The sequence below is a fragment of the Bos indicus x Bos taurus genome, chromosome 10 (assembly GCF_003369695.1).
Source record: "Bos indicus x Bos taurus breed Angus x Brahman F1 hybrid chromosome 10, Bos_hybrid_MaternalHap_v2.0, whole genome shotgun sequence".
Lineage (NCBI taxonomy): Eukaryota > Metazoa > Chordata > Mammalia > Artiodactyla > Bovidae > Bos > Bos indicus x Bos taurus.
Window position 1 is genome coordinate 93,956,607 of NC_040085.1, and position 14,047 is coordinate 93,970,653.

At 48.3% G+C, this 14,047-nt stretch overlaps 1 protein-coding gene across 2 annotated transcripts in view; it reads left to right on the plus strand.

Moving 5' to 3' along the window:
- The window catches only part of MCC (MCC, WNT signaling pathway regulator), a 532,038-nt gene that overhangs the window by 508,960 nt on the left and 9,031 nt on the right, over window positions 1-14,047 (plus strand). For both annotated transcript variants that reach the window (XM_027552590.1, XM_027552591.1), the window contains one exon: window positions 13,273-13,395. In XM_027552590.1, the coding sequence (XP_027408391.1) occupies window positions 13,273-13,395 (123 nt within the window). The remainder of the gene's footprint in view (window positions 1-13,272; window positions 13,396-14,047) is intronic.

Consider the following 14,047-nt stretch of genomic DNA (forward strand, 5'->3'; position numbering starts at 1 on the left):
ACCCTCCTGACTGACTCACTGCCACTTTTGCTCTTTCCTTCCAAGTTGTAGTAGCTCAGTTTTTACACTGCCAGCACTTCTGGCCATGTGGTTAAATGGTAATCGCTTTGCTTGAGGAGGGAAGAGAGAAGCTGTGCAGAAAATGCCCTCACCTAATCCTAATGACGTGATTGCTCCAGAAACTAGGGGCGCAAACCACCCCCCGCTTCCAAGTGGGAGCCATTTGGATATTGTGTCTGTAAGCGAAGCCCCTGCATTTTTCAAGATCCCCGAACCTCAGAGGCCCTCGCTGGCACAAGCAGGTTGCAGATTCTGCTGACTAAACATAAAGAGACCTCATTTGTTCTGTCAGTCACAATGGATTTCCAATAGCCAGCCCTGAGTTGGTTAGCATGGATTTCTAATCAAGCCCCAGATATATGGAGCCAAGAAAGAACCCACAGGGCTACAGGAAAAAAGGAAAATAACATAATTATACTGTATACATAGCTTAGAAATGGGAATCATTATTTCATGAGGGTTTATATCACAGATGCCCAAGCACTGAGGTTTGGGGTGTTTTTCTTTTTAAAAGTCAAGTGGAAACTCCCACCTTCCTTGAAGGTGTTAAATCACCGCCAAGCTAGTGGCTGAGTCAGTCGAGGGTTTCCTCACAGAATTTTCAGACATATTCCTTTTTTGGAAAATGATGCTTCCAAACACCAAAGTTGTGGGCCCCAGGAACAGGACTGAAGAGAGCAGGTGTGTAGAGGGGCGGGCAGAGGCTGAGCGTGCTAAGATACTATCCATGTCCGACTCTTGTGACTCCATGGACTGCAGCCCACCAGCCTCCTCTGTCTGTGACTCTCCAGGCAAGAAGACGGGAGGGGTTGCCACGCCCTCCTCCAGGGGATCTTCCCGACCCAGGGATTGAACCTGCATCTCTTACATCTCCTGTGTTGGCAGGTGGGTTCTTTACCACTGGCACCACCTGGGGTGGAAGCTTGGCATGGCCTTTTCTGGCAGGAGCCCCGGGAAGGGCCTTGCGACGCTCCAGTCGCTGCCTGGTCCCTGTCCTGCCCCAGCAGCTGCAGCCCCACAACCCTGCTCTCGGTGTGTCTGCGCCCAACCTTCTTATGTCTGGAACAAAACCAGGCCTTCAGGCAGTCGCACATTTACCATCTAACTTCCATCTGGTCTGATTTCATTCCCTCCACTTCCGTGAGCGCTTATTGTGGGAATATTGGCTCCAGGCTTGCCATAAAACCCCATCTGGATGACCAGGTTTCCTGTCTTGCACATGAGTTTTCGTATCGGGGCACCTTGTCTCCACTGTTGTCTGCACAGGTTGTGTGCTGCAAAGCCCTTCTCCACCCCAGATCCCTGTCTTGCTCACGTTCCTAGTAAAATCTAGCTGAACAGCCTTCCCGCCGGAGAAGTGAGCTGTGATATGCAGCTCAGGAGGCAGTTTTCAGGAAGGAGTCTTCTTGTGCTTCTGTGCTATTCGTGTAGCCTACCTTGAGGACCCGGGCACAGCTGAGAGGAGCAGGCTGTTTCTCCGTCATGCTTAGGAGGCGGCAAGGAGGAGGTGGTATCCCCTGTATGAGGTGGAGGAGGCAGGGGCGGGCAGACCGGACAGCAAGGCTGAGTGGTCACTCAGGGTCACACGGCAAGGCCGCGAGGAAATCGCACGCCACTGCTTTCTCCGCTGGAGGAGGCAGGGGCGGGCAGACCGGACAGCAAGGCTGAGTGGTCACTCAAGGTCACACGGCAAGGCCGCGAGGAAATCGCACGCCACTGCTTTCTCCGCTGGACTCCGTGTGCTGGCAGGGGGATGCTTACCCGTTGAGTGTGAGCCGAGCCTGCTCGTGTGGGCCTCTTCCCTGTCTATAAAATTTATTTATTGATTCTTGTGTGCCCTGAAAGTGAGAGTCGCTCAGTCATGTCTGACTCTTTGTGACCCCATGGACTATATAGTCCATGGAATTCTTCAGGCCAGATACTGAGAAATATCAATAACCTCAGATATGCAGATAACACCACCCTTACGGTAGAAAGTGAAGAAAAACTAAAGAGCCTCTTGATGAAAGTGAAAGAGGAGAGTGAAAAAGTTGGCTTAAAACTCTAACATTCAGAAAACGAAGATCATGGCATCAGGTCCCATCACTTCATGGCCAATAGATCGGGGAACAATGGAAACAATGAGGGACCTTATTTTTGGGGGCTCCAAGATCACTGCAGATGGTGACTGCAACCATGAAACGAAAAGACGGTTGCTCTTTGGAAGAAAAGCTATGACCAACCTAGACAGCATATTAAAAAGCAGGGACGTTACTTTGCCAACAAAGGTCCGTCTAGTCAAGGCTGTGGTTTTTCCAGTGGTCATGTATGGATGTTGGACCATAAAAAGGCTGAGCACCGAAGATTGATGCTTTTGAACTGTGGTGTTGGAGAAGACTCTTGAGAGTCCCTTGGACTGCAAGGAGATCCAACCAGTCCATTCTAAAGGAAATGAATCCTGAATATTCATTGGAAGGACTGACGTTGAAGCTGAAACTCCAGTACTTTGGCCACATAATGCGAAGAACTGACTCATTGGAAAAGACCCTGATGCTGGGAAAGATTGAAGGTAGGAGGAAAAGGGGACAACAGAGGATGAGATGATTGAATGGAATCACCAACTCAGTGGACATGAGTTTGGGTAAGCTCCCGGAGTTGGTGATGGACAGGGAAGCCTGGCGTGCTGCAGTCCATGGGGTCGTGAAGAGTCGAACAAGACTGAGTGACTGAACTGAGCCTTTCCCTTCTCCAGGGGATCTTCCTAAACCAGGGATCAAACCCAGGTCTCCCACATTGCAGGCGGATTCTTTACCAGCTGAGCCACAAGGGAAGCCCAAGAATACTGGAGTGGGCAGCCTATCCCTGTTACAGCGAATCTTCCAGACCCAGAAATCGAACCCAGGTCTGCTGAATTGCAGGCAGACTCTTTGAATACATCATTGCTCTGTTTCTTATGACCCTGCCTCTCCTTCCCTCAATTCCCTGGTAGCTCAGAGAGTACAGAACCCACCTGCAATGCAGGAGACCCGGGTTCAGTCCCTCAGTCAGGAAGATCCCCTGGAGGAAGGCACAGCAACCCACTCCAATATTCTTGCCTGGCAGGCTACAGTCCATAGGGTCATAAAGATTCAGACATGACTGAGCGACTACCATGACTTTCACTTTCTCCTTCCCTCCTCCACTCCCTGCAGGAGAGGTGGGAGGTGGGGGATGGCGGGTAAGGGGTGCAGGAATCATGGCTTACTCACCCAGCTGTATGACTGGTGACTCTGTCCCTTCTAAGTGATCCCTAAACCATCTCAGCCTCATTTCTCTCTGCCCACTGGACATCTCCCCTGAATAGACTAGAGCCTTAAAACACAGGACGTCCAAAACAGAAATTATCTTGTTTCCTCCTGCCCTTTGAAATTGGCCTCTTTTTCAGAATTCCTATTTATATGTAAAAACTTCAAAGTCTGCCTCTCATTAGCAGACAGTATTGTTTTTTCCTCTTAAAACCCCATCTGTCCCATGCAGTTTCCGTTGCCTTCTCCTGAATTTAGCCCTCAACCCCTCCGAAATCAGAGTAGCATCTCAGTGGGTTAGTCTGCCATTAGTCCCATCCTGTGTTCCCCCACAAAAAAAAAAGAAAGAAAGAAAAAAAAAAACCACCTTAAATCATACTTCTGATCACGTGGCTCTGCAAATAGATCTTCCATGGTGTGACCTTCGACACCATGTGTAGGTCCCTAACTTCTTAGCCTGTATTTCAAATGTTTCCCTACACGTTATCTGTGGTCCAGATTCATCCAGACGGTTCATCTTTCCATGAGCATGCCCTTTGCTTTATCCCCCAACCCCACCCCACCTCTCTCAAGCTGTGAACCCCTCCTTCTTATCCCCTCCAGCTGGACACTCATCTTCCTGAGGTTCCTCAGGCACCTATTCTCTGTGCCCCTGATGGTACAGACCACTCATCACCGTCAGCGCCCACAGAGCCCGTGGTTGTCAGAGAGCCTTAGAGCAAACCACAGGGAGCCTCTTGGAGTTCAAAGCCACGACTGAGTTCCAAAAAATATCTGCCCAGCTCTAGAAATCTTCCAGACTTGATGGCACCCACTGACCCCTGTTCCAGCAGCTATGGATTAATACTGTTCCTGAGCCACACACACACACTGGATTGAAATGAAAAGGGAATGGATTGAAGTCCTTTTAAAGAGGGAGCCCCGCTGAGGCCACAGGCAGTAGGATCATCACCATTTCATTAGTGGGACCGTTATTTTTAAAGGTATTGTTTTCTTAAACTTGCACTTGCTGGTGCTTCCTATGTGGCTGATTTACAATAGCCATCAGGCAGTAGAGGTTGTGCTTAGAATTCCATAAATGCACAGGGGTCTGCTGTTGTTGCTAAGTCTCTTCAGTCGTGTCCGACTCTGTGCGACCCCATAGACGGCAGCCCACCAGGCTCCCCCGTCCCTGGGATTCTCCAGGCAAGAAAACTGGAGTGGGTTGCCATTTCCTGCTCCAATGGATGAAAGTGAAAAGTGAAAGTGAAGTCGCTCAGTCGTGTCCGACTCTCAGCGACCCCATGGAGTGCAGCCTACCACGGCCCTCTATCCATGGGATTTTCCAGGCAAGAGTACTGGAGTGGGGTGCCATTGCCTTAGGATGTTAATGGAATACACAGTGTGCCTGTAAGTTCATTACCTTGTAAATAAATGGCTGAGCTCCAGAGCTGGCCTCACAGGGCCAAGGGAAACATCAGTTCTCATCCCAGGGGTTGAGGTGAGTCAGTGAGATTTCTTCATCTTTCCGTCATTCCCCCATGTTCCAAAAGCTGAGAGAGAAGGCCTTCCCCTTAGATCTCATAAAGGCAGTGATGGAGACATCAAAGGACCCTGTAGCATGGACAAGACAGCGGCGAGATGTGCAGGAAACGTGGTCTGGGCCGCCATCTTGCTGCTATTCTAGGCAGATGCACCCCAAGTCAACACCTGCAGGGCATCCTTATCCGGGACACCCCCTTCTTAGTTCCACGGCCCTGGGCTTTTCACCAGTCTCCTGCTCTACTGTCTGCTCTCTGTGACTCGGCACACTGCAGCGACATGCTGACTCACAGACAGAGCCCCAGTGCGTCCTAGCTCCACAGGCGTCACTGGCAAATCTCTTCAACTGCACTTCAAGCGCCTCATCTAGAAAACTAGAATAACAACAGGACTGACCTCCAAGGTTTGTGGTGAGAATTAAATAACTTCAAGCTTGTAAAGGAGTTAGGATAGCTACTACTGCTGGCTGGATTTTCTTTAAAAAGATGAGTTTAGACTATACACACATTTTGTTGTTGTTCAGTCACTCAGTTGTGTCTGACTGTTTGCAACCCCATGGACTGCAGCATGCCAGACTTCCCTGTCCATCACCAACTCCCAGAGTTTGCTCCAGTGAGTCAGTGATGCCATCCAACTGTCTCATCCTCTGTAGCCCTCTTCTCCTCCCACCTTCAGTCTTTCCTAGCATCAGGGTCTTTTCCCGTGAGTCAGTTCTTCACATCAGGTGGCCGAAGTATTGGAGCTTCAGCTTCAGCATCAGTCCCTCCAATGAGTATCCAGGGTTGATTTCCTTTAGGGATGACTGGTTTGATCTCCTTGCTGTCCAACGAACTCTCAAGAGTCTTCTCCAGCACCACAATTTCAAATTCTTCAGTGCTCAGCATGCCCTATGATCCAACTCTCACATCCGTGCACACTACTGGAAAAACCATAGCTTTGACTACATGGACATTTGTCAACAAAGTGATGTCTTTGCTTTTCAATAAGCTGTCTAGGTTGGTCATAGCTTTTCTTCCAAGGAGCAAGCATCTTTTAATTCCATCACTGTAGTCACCATCCGTAGTGATTTTGGAGACCAAGAAAATAGTCTATCACTGTTTCCATTGTTACCCATCTATTTGCCATGAAGTGATGGGACTGGATGCCGATCTTCGTTTTTTGAATGTTGAGTTTTAAGCCAGCTTTTTCACTCTCCTGTTTCACCTTCATCAAGGGGGTCTTTAGTTCATCTTCACTTTCTACCATTAGAGTAGTGTCATCTGCATATCTGAGGTTATTGATATTTCTCCTGGCAATCTACCATGAAGGAAATAAATAAAATCATAGTCACTGAAGAGATTTTCTCTCAAAAAAATATAGAGAGATTGCAATAAGTAATGGGAGAAATAATAATATGCTGGGGATGTTATAACTCTGGGACATTTGTTTAGATGGGTGGTCAGGGTAGGCTTCTCTGAGGAGGTGACATTTAAGCTGAAACAGGGAGGAGGAAACATAGCGTAGTGGAGGAAGTTCATCCCAAAGAGAGGGGACTGACTGCACAGTTCTGTTCTGGGAAAAAACGCTTGGTGTGGGCTGATAAGGGATAGGATTCCAGGGTACAAGTGGGAGGGTGATACCAAAGCCTGGGTCAAGCAGGGCTTTAGGCAAAGTAAGACCGTAGACTTCTCAGTGCAGTGCAATAATATGATCTGACGTATTAGGAAAGTCCTCTGGCCGCTCCATGGAAACTTGACTATGGGGTACAAAGGCGAAGCAGAGAGACCAAGCAGGAGGCTCCAGTGTGGCTGAGATGACAAAGGCGAAGCAGAGAGACCAAGCAGGAGGCTCCAGTGTGGCTGAGATGAGAAACAGCGGCAGCTTGAACCTGCTGGTGGCCACAGGCACAGCCCCCGTGTGGGGGTCTGCTGCCGAGTGGACACACAGGACAAGGGAGAGGGGGGTCAGGGCTGCCTTGAGACTGGTGTCAGCCACTGGGCAAGAGGTACTGCCGCACACCTTACAGGGCAGAGGCGTGCATGGGGCAGACCGTCCAGTTCTCCTTTGCACTTGCTGAATTGAAGATGCCCGTGAGAGACAGTTTTTAGCATGTAGTTTTTAGGAAAATAAATGGGAATGGAGAGAAGCAAGAAAGGGTGGGCTATAAAACAGAGTCCAGGCCCAAGTCCCAGATACTCTCAGCAGGCAGAGGTGCAGAGAACAGGCAGCCGGGACAGGAGATGCCGGGAATGACCGGCGAAGTGGGATGGAAGCCAGGCTTGAGGGCAGAGGGGGAAGGTGCTTCAGGTCAGATCGGGACAGACTGTGACACCCAGGGCCCTGGTGACCTCGGGACAGTTACCAGTGGAGACAGAAGCCTGGCTGGGGGTTAACCAGTAAATGGAAGGTGAGGCAGAGAAACCCCCGAAGGAGACAATTCTCACAATTACCAAGAAACTCCAGGCCCCGTGGCCACGACTCCTGAGGCTGGGTCTGATGGGCACTCCTCTGGAAGGCGTCCTGGTTAGTGCCGGCCCCTGCCCTATCCCCGGCTGTGGTGGCAGCCCTGCTTCCAGACTCCCAGCCACGGACAGCCTCACCACACGGCCTGCAAGGCCGTCCCCTGCCCGGCTGCCCGCCTGGCTTTGCTCAGTGCCTGCAAACGTCCACCACGAGTCCGCCCCTCAGATCCCCTGAGTATATGCCTCTGCCAACAACTCTGTGCTTCCATTAAAACAGATAAAAAAGCACCTGTGCTAGAGTAAGATTCAGAAGACCTTTCATGACCAAATTCAACCTTTTAGGGGTGAGGGGGTGGGAAGACCTTTAACTGAAACCTGTAAGTGTGCTGACACGTGGGTTTTGGTGGTACTAGCGGAGAAGGCAATGGCACCCCACTCCAGTACTCTTGCCTGGAAAATCCCATGGATGGAAGAGCCTGGTAGGCTGCAGTTCATGGGGTTGCTAGTCGGACATGACTGACTTCACTTTCACTTTTCACTTGCATGCATTGGAGAAGGAAATGGCAACCCACTCCAGTGTTCTTGCCTGGAGAATCCTAGGGATGGGGGAGCCTGGTGGGCTGCCGTCTGTGGGGTCACACAGAGTCAGACACGACTGAAGTGACTTAGCAGCAGCAGCAGCAGCAGCAGCAGCGGGAGCCAGCAATAAAGGTTCATAATTGTGAGGGCTTATACTAGGGGCCAGAGAACAAGGCAAGGATGGCACAGTTCTGGGCATCCCGGGAAACTCTGTGTGAACGCACTGCCACTCAAGGGGCAAAAGGAACATGTAGTGTTTATGTTGTACTTTCTCATCTGCGTGGAGCCTATGAAAGTGCTCCTTTTAGCCTTATTAACCTAGACAAACCATATAAATTCTTTCTTAACTGAAAGCCAAGCAGATGTGAATTAGAAACTACAAGGAACAGGGCATGAATGGTTGAGGTGTACGGCTTGTAGCATTTTTGAAGTCATCCTTGGAAAATCTGAGTAAAACTGTATAGTCGTCAGTACAGCTGTGCATGTAATTCTGCATAAAAATTCGGAGTTCAAGACAACATTAAATTCATCTGCAGACCCAGGTAGAGCCCTGCTGCCTTACCAGTTTTCAAAATCTGCACAAGAAGAAATCGCCTGAGGCATTCTTTTGTTACTGAGGTATAATGGACTTGCAACATTATATTAGTTTCTGGTGTACAGTGTGATGATTCAGTATTTGCATATATTGCAAAATGATCACAATAAGTCTGGTTAACATCTGTCACCATAGTTACCAAAAAATTTCTTTTAAGATCTCTCTTAGCCACTTTCAAGTATGAAATACAGTAATAAGTATAATCACTGTATTATACACTACACCCTCAGGACTTATTTTACAACTGGCAGTGTATACCCTTTAATCCCCTGCACCCACTTTGCCCACCTCCAACTCTCACTTCTGGCAACCAGTCTGTTCTGTGTGAGCTTTTTTGGTTTGGGGTTTGGTTTTTTTTTTGGTTTTTTAGATTCCACATACACGTGAGATGATACAGTGTCAGTCTTTCTCTGTCTTATTTCTACATAGCATAATACCCTCAAGGTCCATCCATGTTGTTGCAGATGGCAAAATTTCACTTTTTTGTGGCTGAGTAATATTGCATTTTCTATATGTACCACATCCTTATCCATTTATCCACTGATGAGCACTTAGGTTGTGCTCGTATCTTGGCTGTTGTAAATAATGCTGCAGTGACGTGAGGGTGCAGGTATCTTTCCAAGATGGTGATCTCTCGGGTACATACCCAGAGGTGGAGTTGCTGGATCATGTTAGTTTTATTTTTAATTTGGGGGGAAACTTTCATTCTCTGTTTCTCAGGGGCTGCACCAGTTTACATTCCCGCCAACAGTACACAGGGTTTCCCTTTTCTCTGTATCCTTACCAAAACTTGTCATTTCTTGTCCTTCTGTTTTTTTAATAGTAACCATTCTGACTGGTGTGATGGCATCTCATTGTGGTCAGTGATGATCAGTGATGTTGAGCATCTTTTTCACATTGCCTGTTAGCCATCTATATGTCTTTGAGAAAATGGACATTTGAGAAATAACCTTATGCTTATTTTTTTTTTCTCTTCCATTCAAACCCCAGCTTCTGCTCACTTTTTAATCTGGGTTTTTGTTGGGGGTTTTTTTTGCTATTGAGTTGTATGGATTCTTTGTGTATTATGGGTACTAACTAACCCTTTAGAGACATGATTTGTAACCATTTTCTCCCATTCAGTAGCTTTCTTTGCATTTTGTTGGTCTCCTTTGATGTACAGAAGAATCTAGTACAGCCCCATTTCTCTAGATTTGCTATTTGCTATTGTTGCCTCTGCTTTTGCTATCATATTCAAAAAACCATCGCTGGGATTGGTATCAAGGTGCTTATGTTTTCTTCTAGGAGTCTGATGGCTTCCGGCCTTACGCGTTAATCTAACCCTTGAGTTACTTTGTTTTGTACGGTGTAAGACAAGTGATCCAGTTTCATTCTCTTGCATCCAGTTCTCCTGTGACCATTTATCTAAGAAACTGTCCTTTCCCTGCTGGATTCCATTTTTGGTTCCTTTGTCATAAACTGACCATATATGCATGGGTTTATTTCTGGGCTCTCTATTCTATTCCACTGACCACATGTCTATTTTTATGCCAATACCATGCTGTTTTGATCACATGGAGCACTTCTTAAAACTGTAATTCCTGGGTCTCAACCCAAACCTACTGACCAGAATCCAGGGATACCCCTGGCACTGTTACTACAGACACATGCTTTAGAGCAATCCTGTCCACATCACATGTGTAATGTGTGTTTTCTAGTAGCTGAGAACTATTAAAACCAGGGACATTCTAAAATATCAATAATATCATTTTAATGTATATTCAGTAATTTTACATTCTTTTTTATGTTGAGCCTATTCTTGGCTGCACTGGGTCTTCGTGTGGGCTTTCTCTCGTTGTTGAAAGCAGGGGCTACTCTGTGTGCGGCCTGCTCATTGTGCGGGCTTCTTACTGTGGAGCACAGGTCCAGGGCGTGTGGGCTTCAGGAGCGGAGCTTCGTAGCTGAGGCTCCTGGGCTCTAGTGCACACGCTCAGGAGCTGCGGCACATGGGCCTATTTGCTCCGAGGCTTATCAGGGATTGAACCCGCGTCCTCTGCACTGGCAGGTGGATTCTTTGCCACTTAGCCACCAGGAAAGCCCCAGTGGGTACTGCACATTTACAGCACATCTCAGTTCAGACTGGCTGTGTCTCAAGGACTCAAAGGGCTCCTGACCCTTGGAGGCGGGCGTGAGGTGGCTCTGTAATTGTTCCCTCACAGGGCTGTGTTTCAATCCAGACGAGCAACCCTGGAAGCACGGCTCTTACTGGAGGCAGCTGCCTGATTCAAACAAAAACAAGTAGGAAGTATCTCGTGTTTTAGGTTTGAGTTTCAGCCTGTCTTTGTGGCTTTAAATAAATCAGCATCGCGGTTCTAGAGTCTGAACAGCAGTTCACTCCTGTCTGCCTTCCTGAGGCCTGAGGGGTCTCAGCTTCCAGATGTGGCTTCCTACCCTCAGCCTTGACCATCTCCCCCAGTCCCCAGGATTGGGGAGGGTCTGTGAAGGCTTCTCTTGCTTCCCTGGGTCCCGTCCTCATTGGCACTGGCCGCAGGCCCCAGGGCAGGAAGCCCTTTGCTGTGCGGAGGCTGGGAGATCCTCACTCTTCCTCCAGAGCTGGGCAGGTGTGAGCATGACCAGTGGTGGGGAGTGGTACTGCTCCGGGCAGTTTTATGTTATCAATTTGAGTTCACGGTTAGATGTTAAATTCTCTTCATGATTTTCTTCTTTCCTTTTGCACTATCAATCAACTTTAGAATAAAAGAAGAATCAAAACAGTAACAAAATGTAGAACAAATAATTCTTCTCTCTTTATAGTCAGAGGGCTGAGGGGACAGATCGTCCATGCTCTCCTAACTTTCCCCGGGCTGACAGAGGGCCCTGCAAGGCTGAGGCGGTGGTTTGGGCAGCGAGGCAGGAGCCGCGCTCCCCAGATGCGTCTCATCCTGGTGGGAGACGGTGCCACTCTAGGACCCCAGTGGGAACTGCAGCCAGATCTGAGGAATTCCTGGTAGCTGCCAGGACCCAGAAGCCTCAACAAACAGGAGGCACTAACCAGAAGGCTCTGCAGGAGGCTCCTGCTCTCTTTAGGGCCGGTGGGAGGAAGTTACTGGGTATGATGCTCACTTTTTCAAATATCTTTCTCCCACTATCCTCATAAAAGTAGGCCTGGATTTTTGTGTTGCAACACCTTTCTTCATTAATGAATTGGGGAAGTTGGAATTGCACTTACAGTAGCTGGGGGCAGACATGTAAAAGATCAGATATTTGAAAAGCCAAGAGGGGTGAACCATGGCTGAACCCCAGAGCTCCTCACAGCCCATCCCCTCGAGGTGACCCCCACACACCCATCCTCATCCAGAATTAGGAACATTTCAAACAACTTGAGAAGAAGATGAAAGCGTCCCATGCCCTCTTTGCACGAGTTCAGCACTGTTGAGCATTTAGCCTTTTGGTCCGCCATCAGTGTATCAGATATTCACGTTTTTGCAAACTTGTGGCATCCAACTTTCGCTTGACAGTGTTCAGATACCTTTCCATTCCAGGGCACGGCAGCCTGCATTTTTGATTAACAGTGCAGAGCATTTCAACAGAACCGAAAGCAGATCATAACTTAACCAGCTCCCTGGTTGTTTCCCACTCATATCTATTCTAATTAGTGCTGAAGTAAATCCAACTGTAATCTCATGCTTCTCTAAGATCCCTGGAAGTTACTTAGTCAAGGGATGTGTTCATGTTTTATTTTGCTAGATGCTGCCAAACTGCCTTCCAGACTCATGGTGCTCACCTGCATTCCTCATACACCGTGAGTTTTTCTTAGAGGAATGTCTTCCGTAAATCCTGGTTACCTGATATGCTCCAAGGTACCAGATACCTTCAGTGATTTGTTTTCACTTTTGCTGCTGTGAAACTCTCTCAGGCATGGCACTGGGGATACACTGCGGAACAAGGCAAATAAGGTCCTTGCCACCCTGGAGCCTACGGGCCAGTGGGGAGCTTGCTGAACCATCATGCAGGCTGTGCTGATCTGTGCCAAGCATGCTGCACACAGAGTGACACTGTGCCAGAGACGGGGGCCTCAGGGGGAGGACGGTGGTCAGTCCCATCGCCCTGCCCATGTCCTCCTCTCGTAGGAGGGAGAGGAAGGCAATAAGCCAATGGGACACCCCAAACCTCCCAAGTCAGTTAGCTCAGGTCACTGTAGGAATAAAGACCCACCAGACTTGAAGCCGAGGAGTAGGGGGAGTCGAATGAAAGTGCAAATTTAATTTCCATCCTTTTTAAATGTGGAAAATGAGATCAAGGACTTTCACAGAGAACCACCTTTTTCTATTCTGCAAGGTAGGCTCGTGTTGGTTTCACTGACTGGGGACCTGGCCCAGGTAGTGCCCAGACCAGCTGTGTACTCTCGAGCCCCCAGTGGTTCGGGAGATGCTGAGCAGCTTGGAAAAGGGCCTGAGCGCAGGCCCGGGTTCTGCGGGCAGGCTGCACTCTGCTGGCCCGCTGGCTCAGGTCTGCCCAGAGGAACTTCTGCAGGAGCTTGTCTCCCCACGTGTAAGATAAGAAACAACTTCCTGTATTGTTCCCTTACAACACACACATCTCTGAAGGTCTCTGTCATCAAAAAGAGCCGACCGCAGCCTTCAGGAACCTTTCTGAAGGGCCTTCAGGAACACAGCAGTGAGGTGCTGGGCTCCTGTGCCCTCTCCCCTTTGCTCAGGACTCCAGCCCTTGGACTGGGCCGGCTAAGTCATATTCCACTCTGCCCCCATCAGGGCAGCGGCCCGATCCATCATCTCCGTTGCTAAATGGCGTGCTTCGTCTCTCCTTGATACAGAGAGAAGAAGTTAAAGGCCAGAGTTCAAGAGTTGGTGAGTGCCCTGGAAAGACTCACAAAGAGCAGTGAAATCCGACACCAGCAATCGGCAGAGTTTGTCAATGACCTAAAGCGAGCCAACAGGTACAACCTCACTGCTATAATCCAAGCGGTTCTTGGACTTACGCACCATAATTGCTGGGAATTGACTGTGGACAATGGTGTGTCCACCGCCACCACCTCCTTAGAGCACAGTCCTCCCTAGGGCTTCACCTCCCGGTGTTCCACAGAAACCTGAGGAATGCTTTTTAAGGATGGCAGATGCAGCCAACTGTGGTCCCCTCTTAGCCCTTCATATAGGAGAGGTTCTGAGAAGTCAAACAATTAAAAACAAAAATCAGCCTAGGTTTAAGCCAGCATTTTCCAAACAAAACTGGCTACAGAACGTTTTATTTGAGCAGCATTCAAGAATCAGGTGGGGTACTTCAGGAAGCAATGCTCTAAGATGGGAGCCTCAAACCTTTCAGGCTCATGATACCTTTACACTAAAAAAAAAAAAAAGAAAAAAAAAGAGGACCTCAAAGTTTTGTTCTTTCAAATTAACTTATCAATAAAATTTGTCTATTAGTTTCTCAAATGAGATTTTTAAAGATTTTATTCATTTACCAAATTAAAAAAACAAACCCAACTCACTAAATGTAACACAAATGACATTTATTTTAAAAATCACAGTTTTCCAGAAAGTAATTAGAAGAGGGGCACTGTTGTCACAATTTTGCACATGTTTTTACTGTCT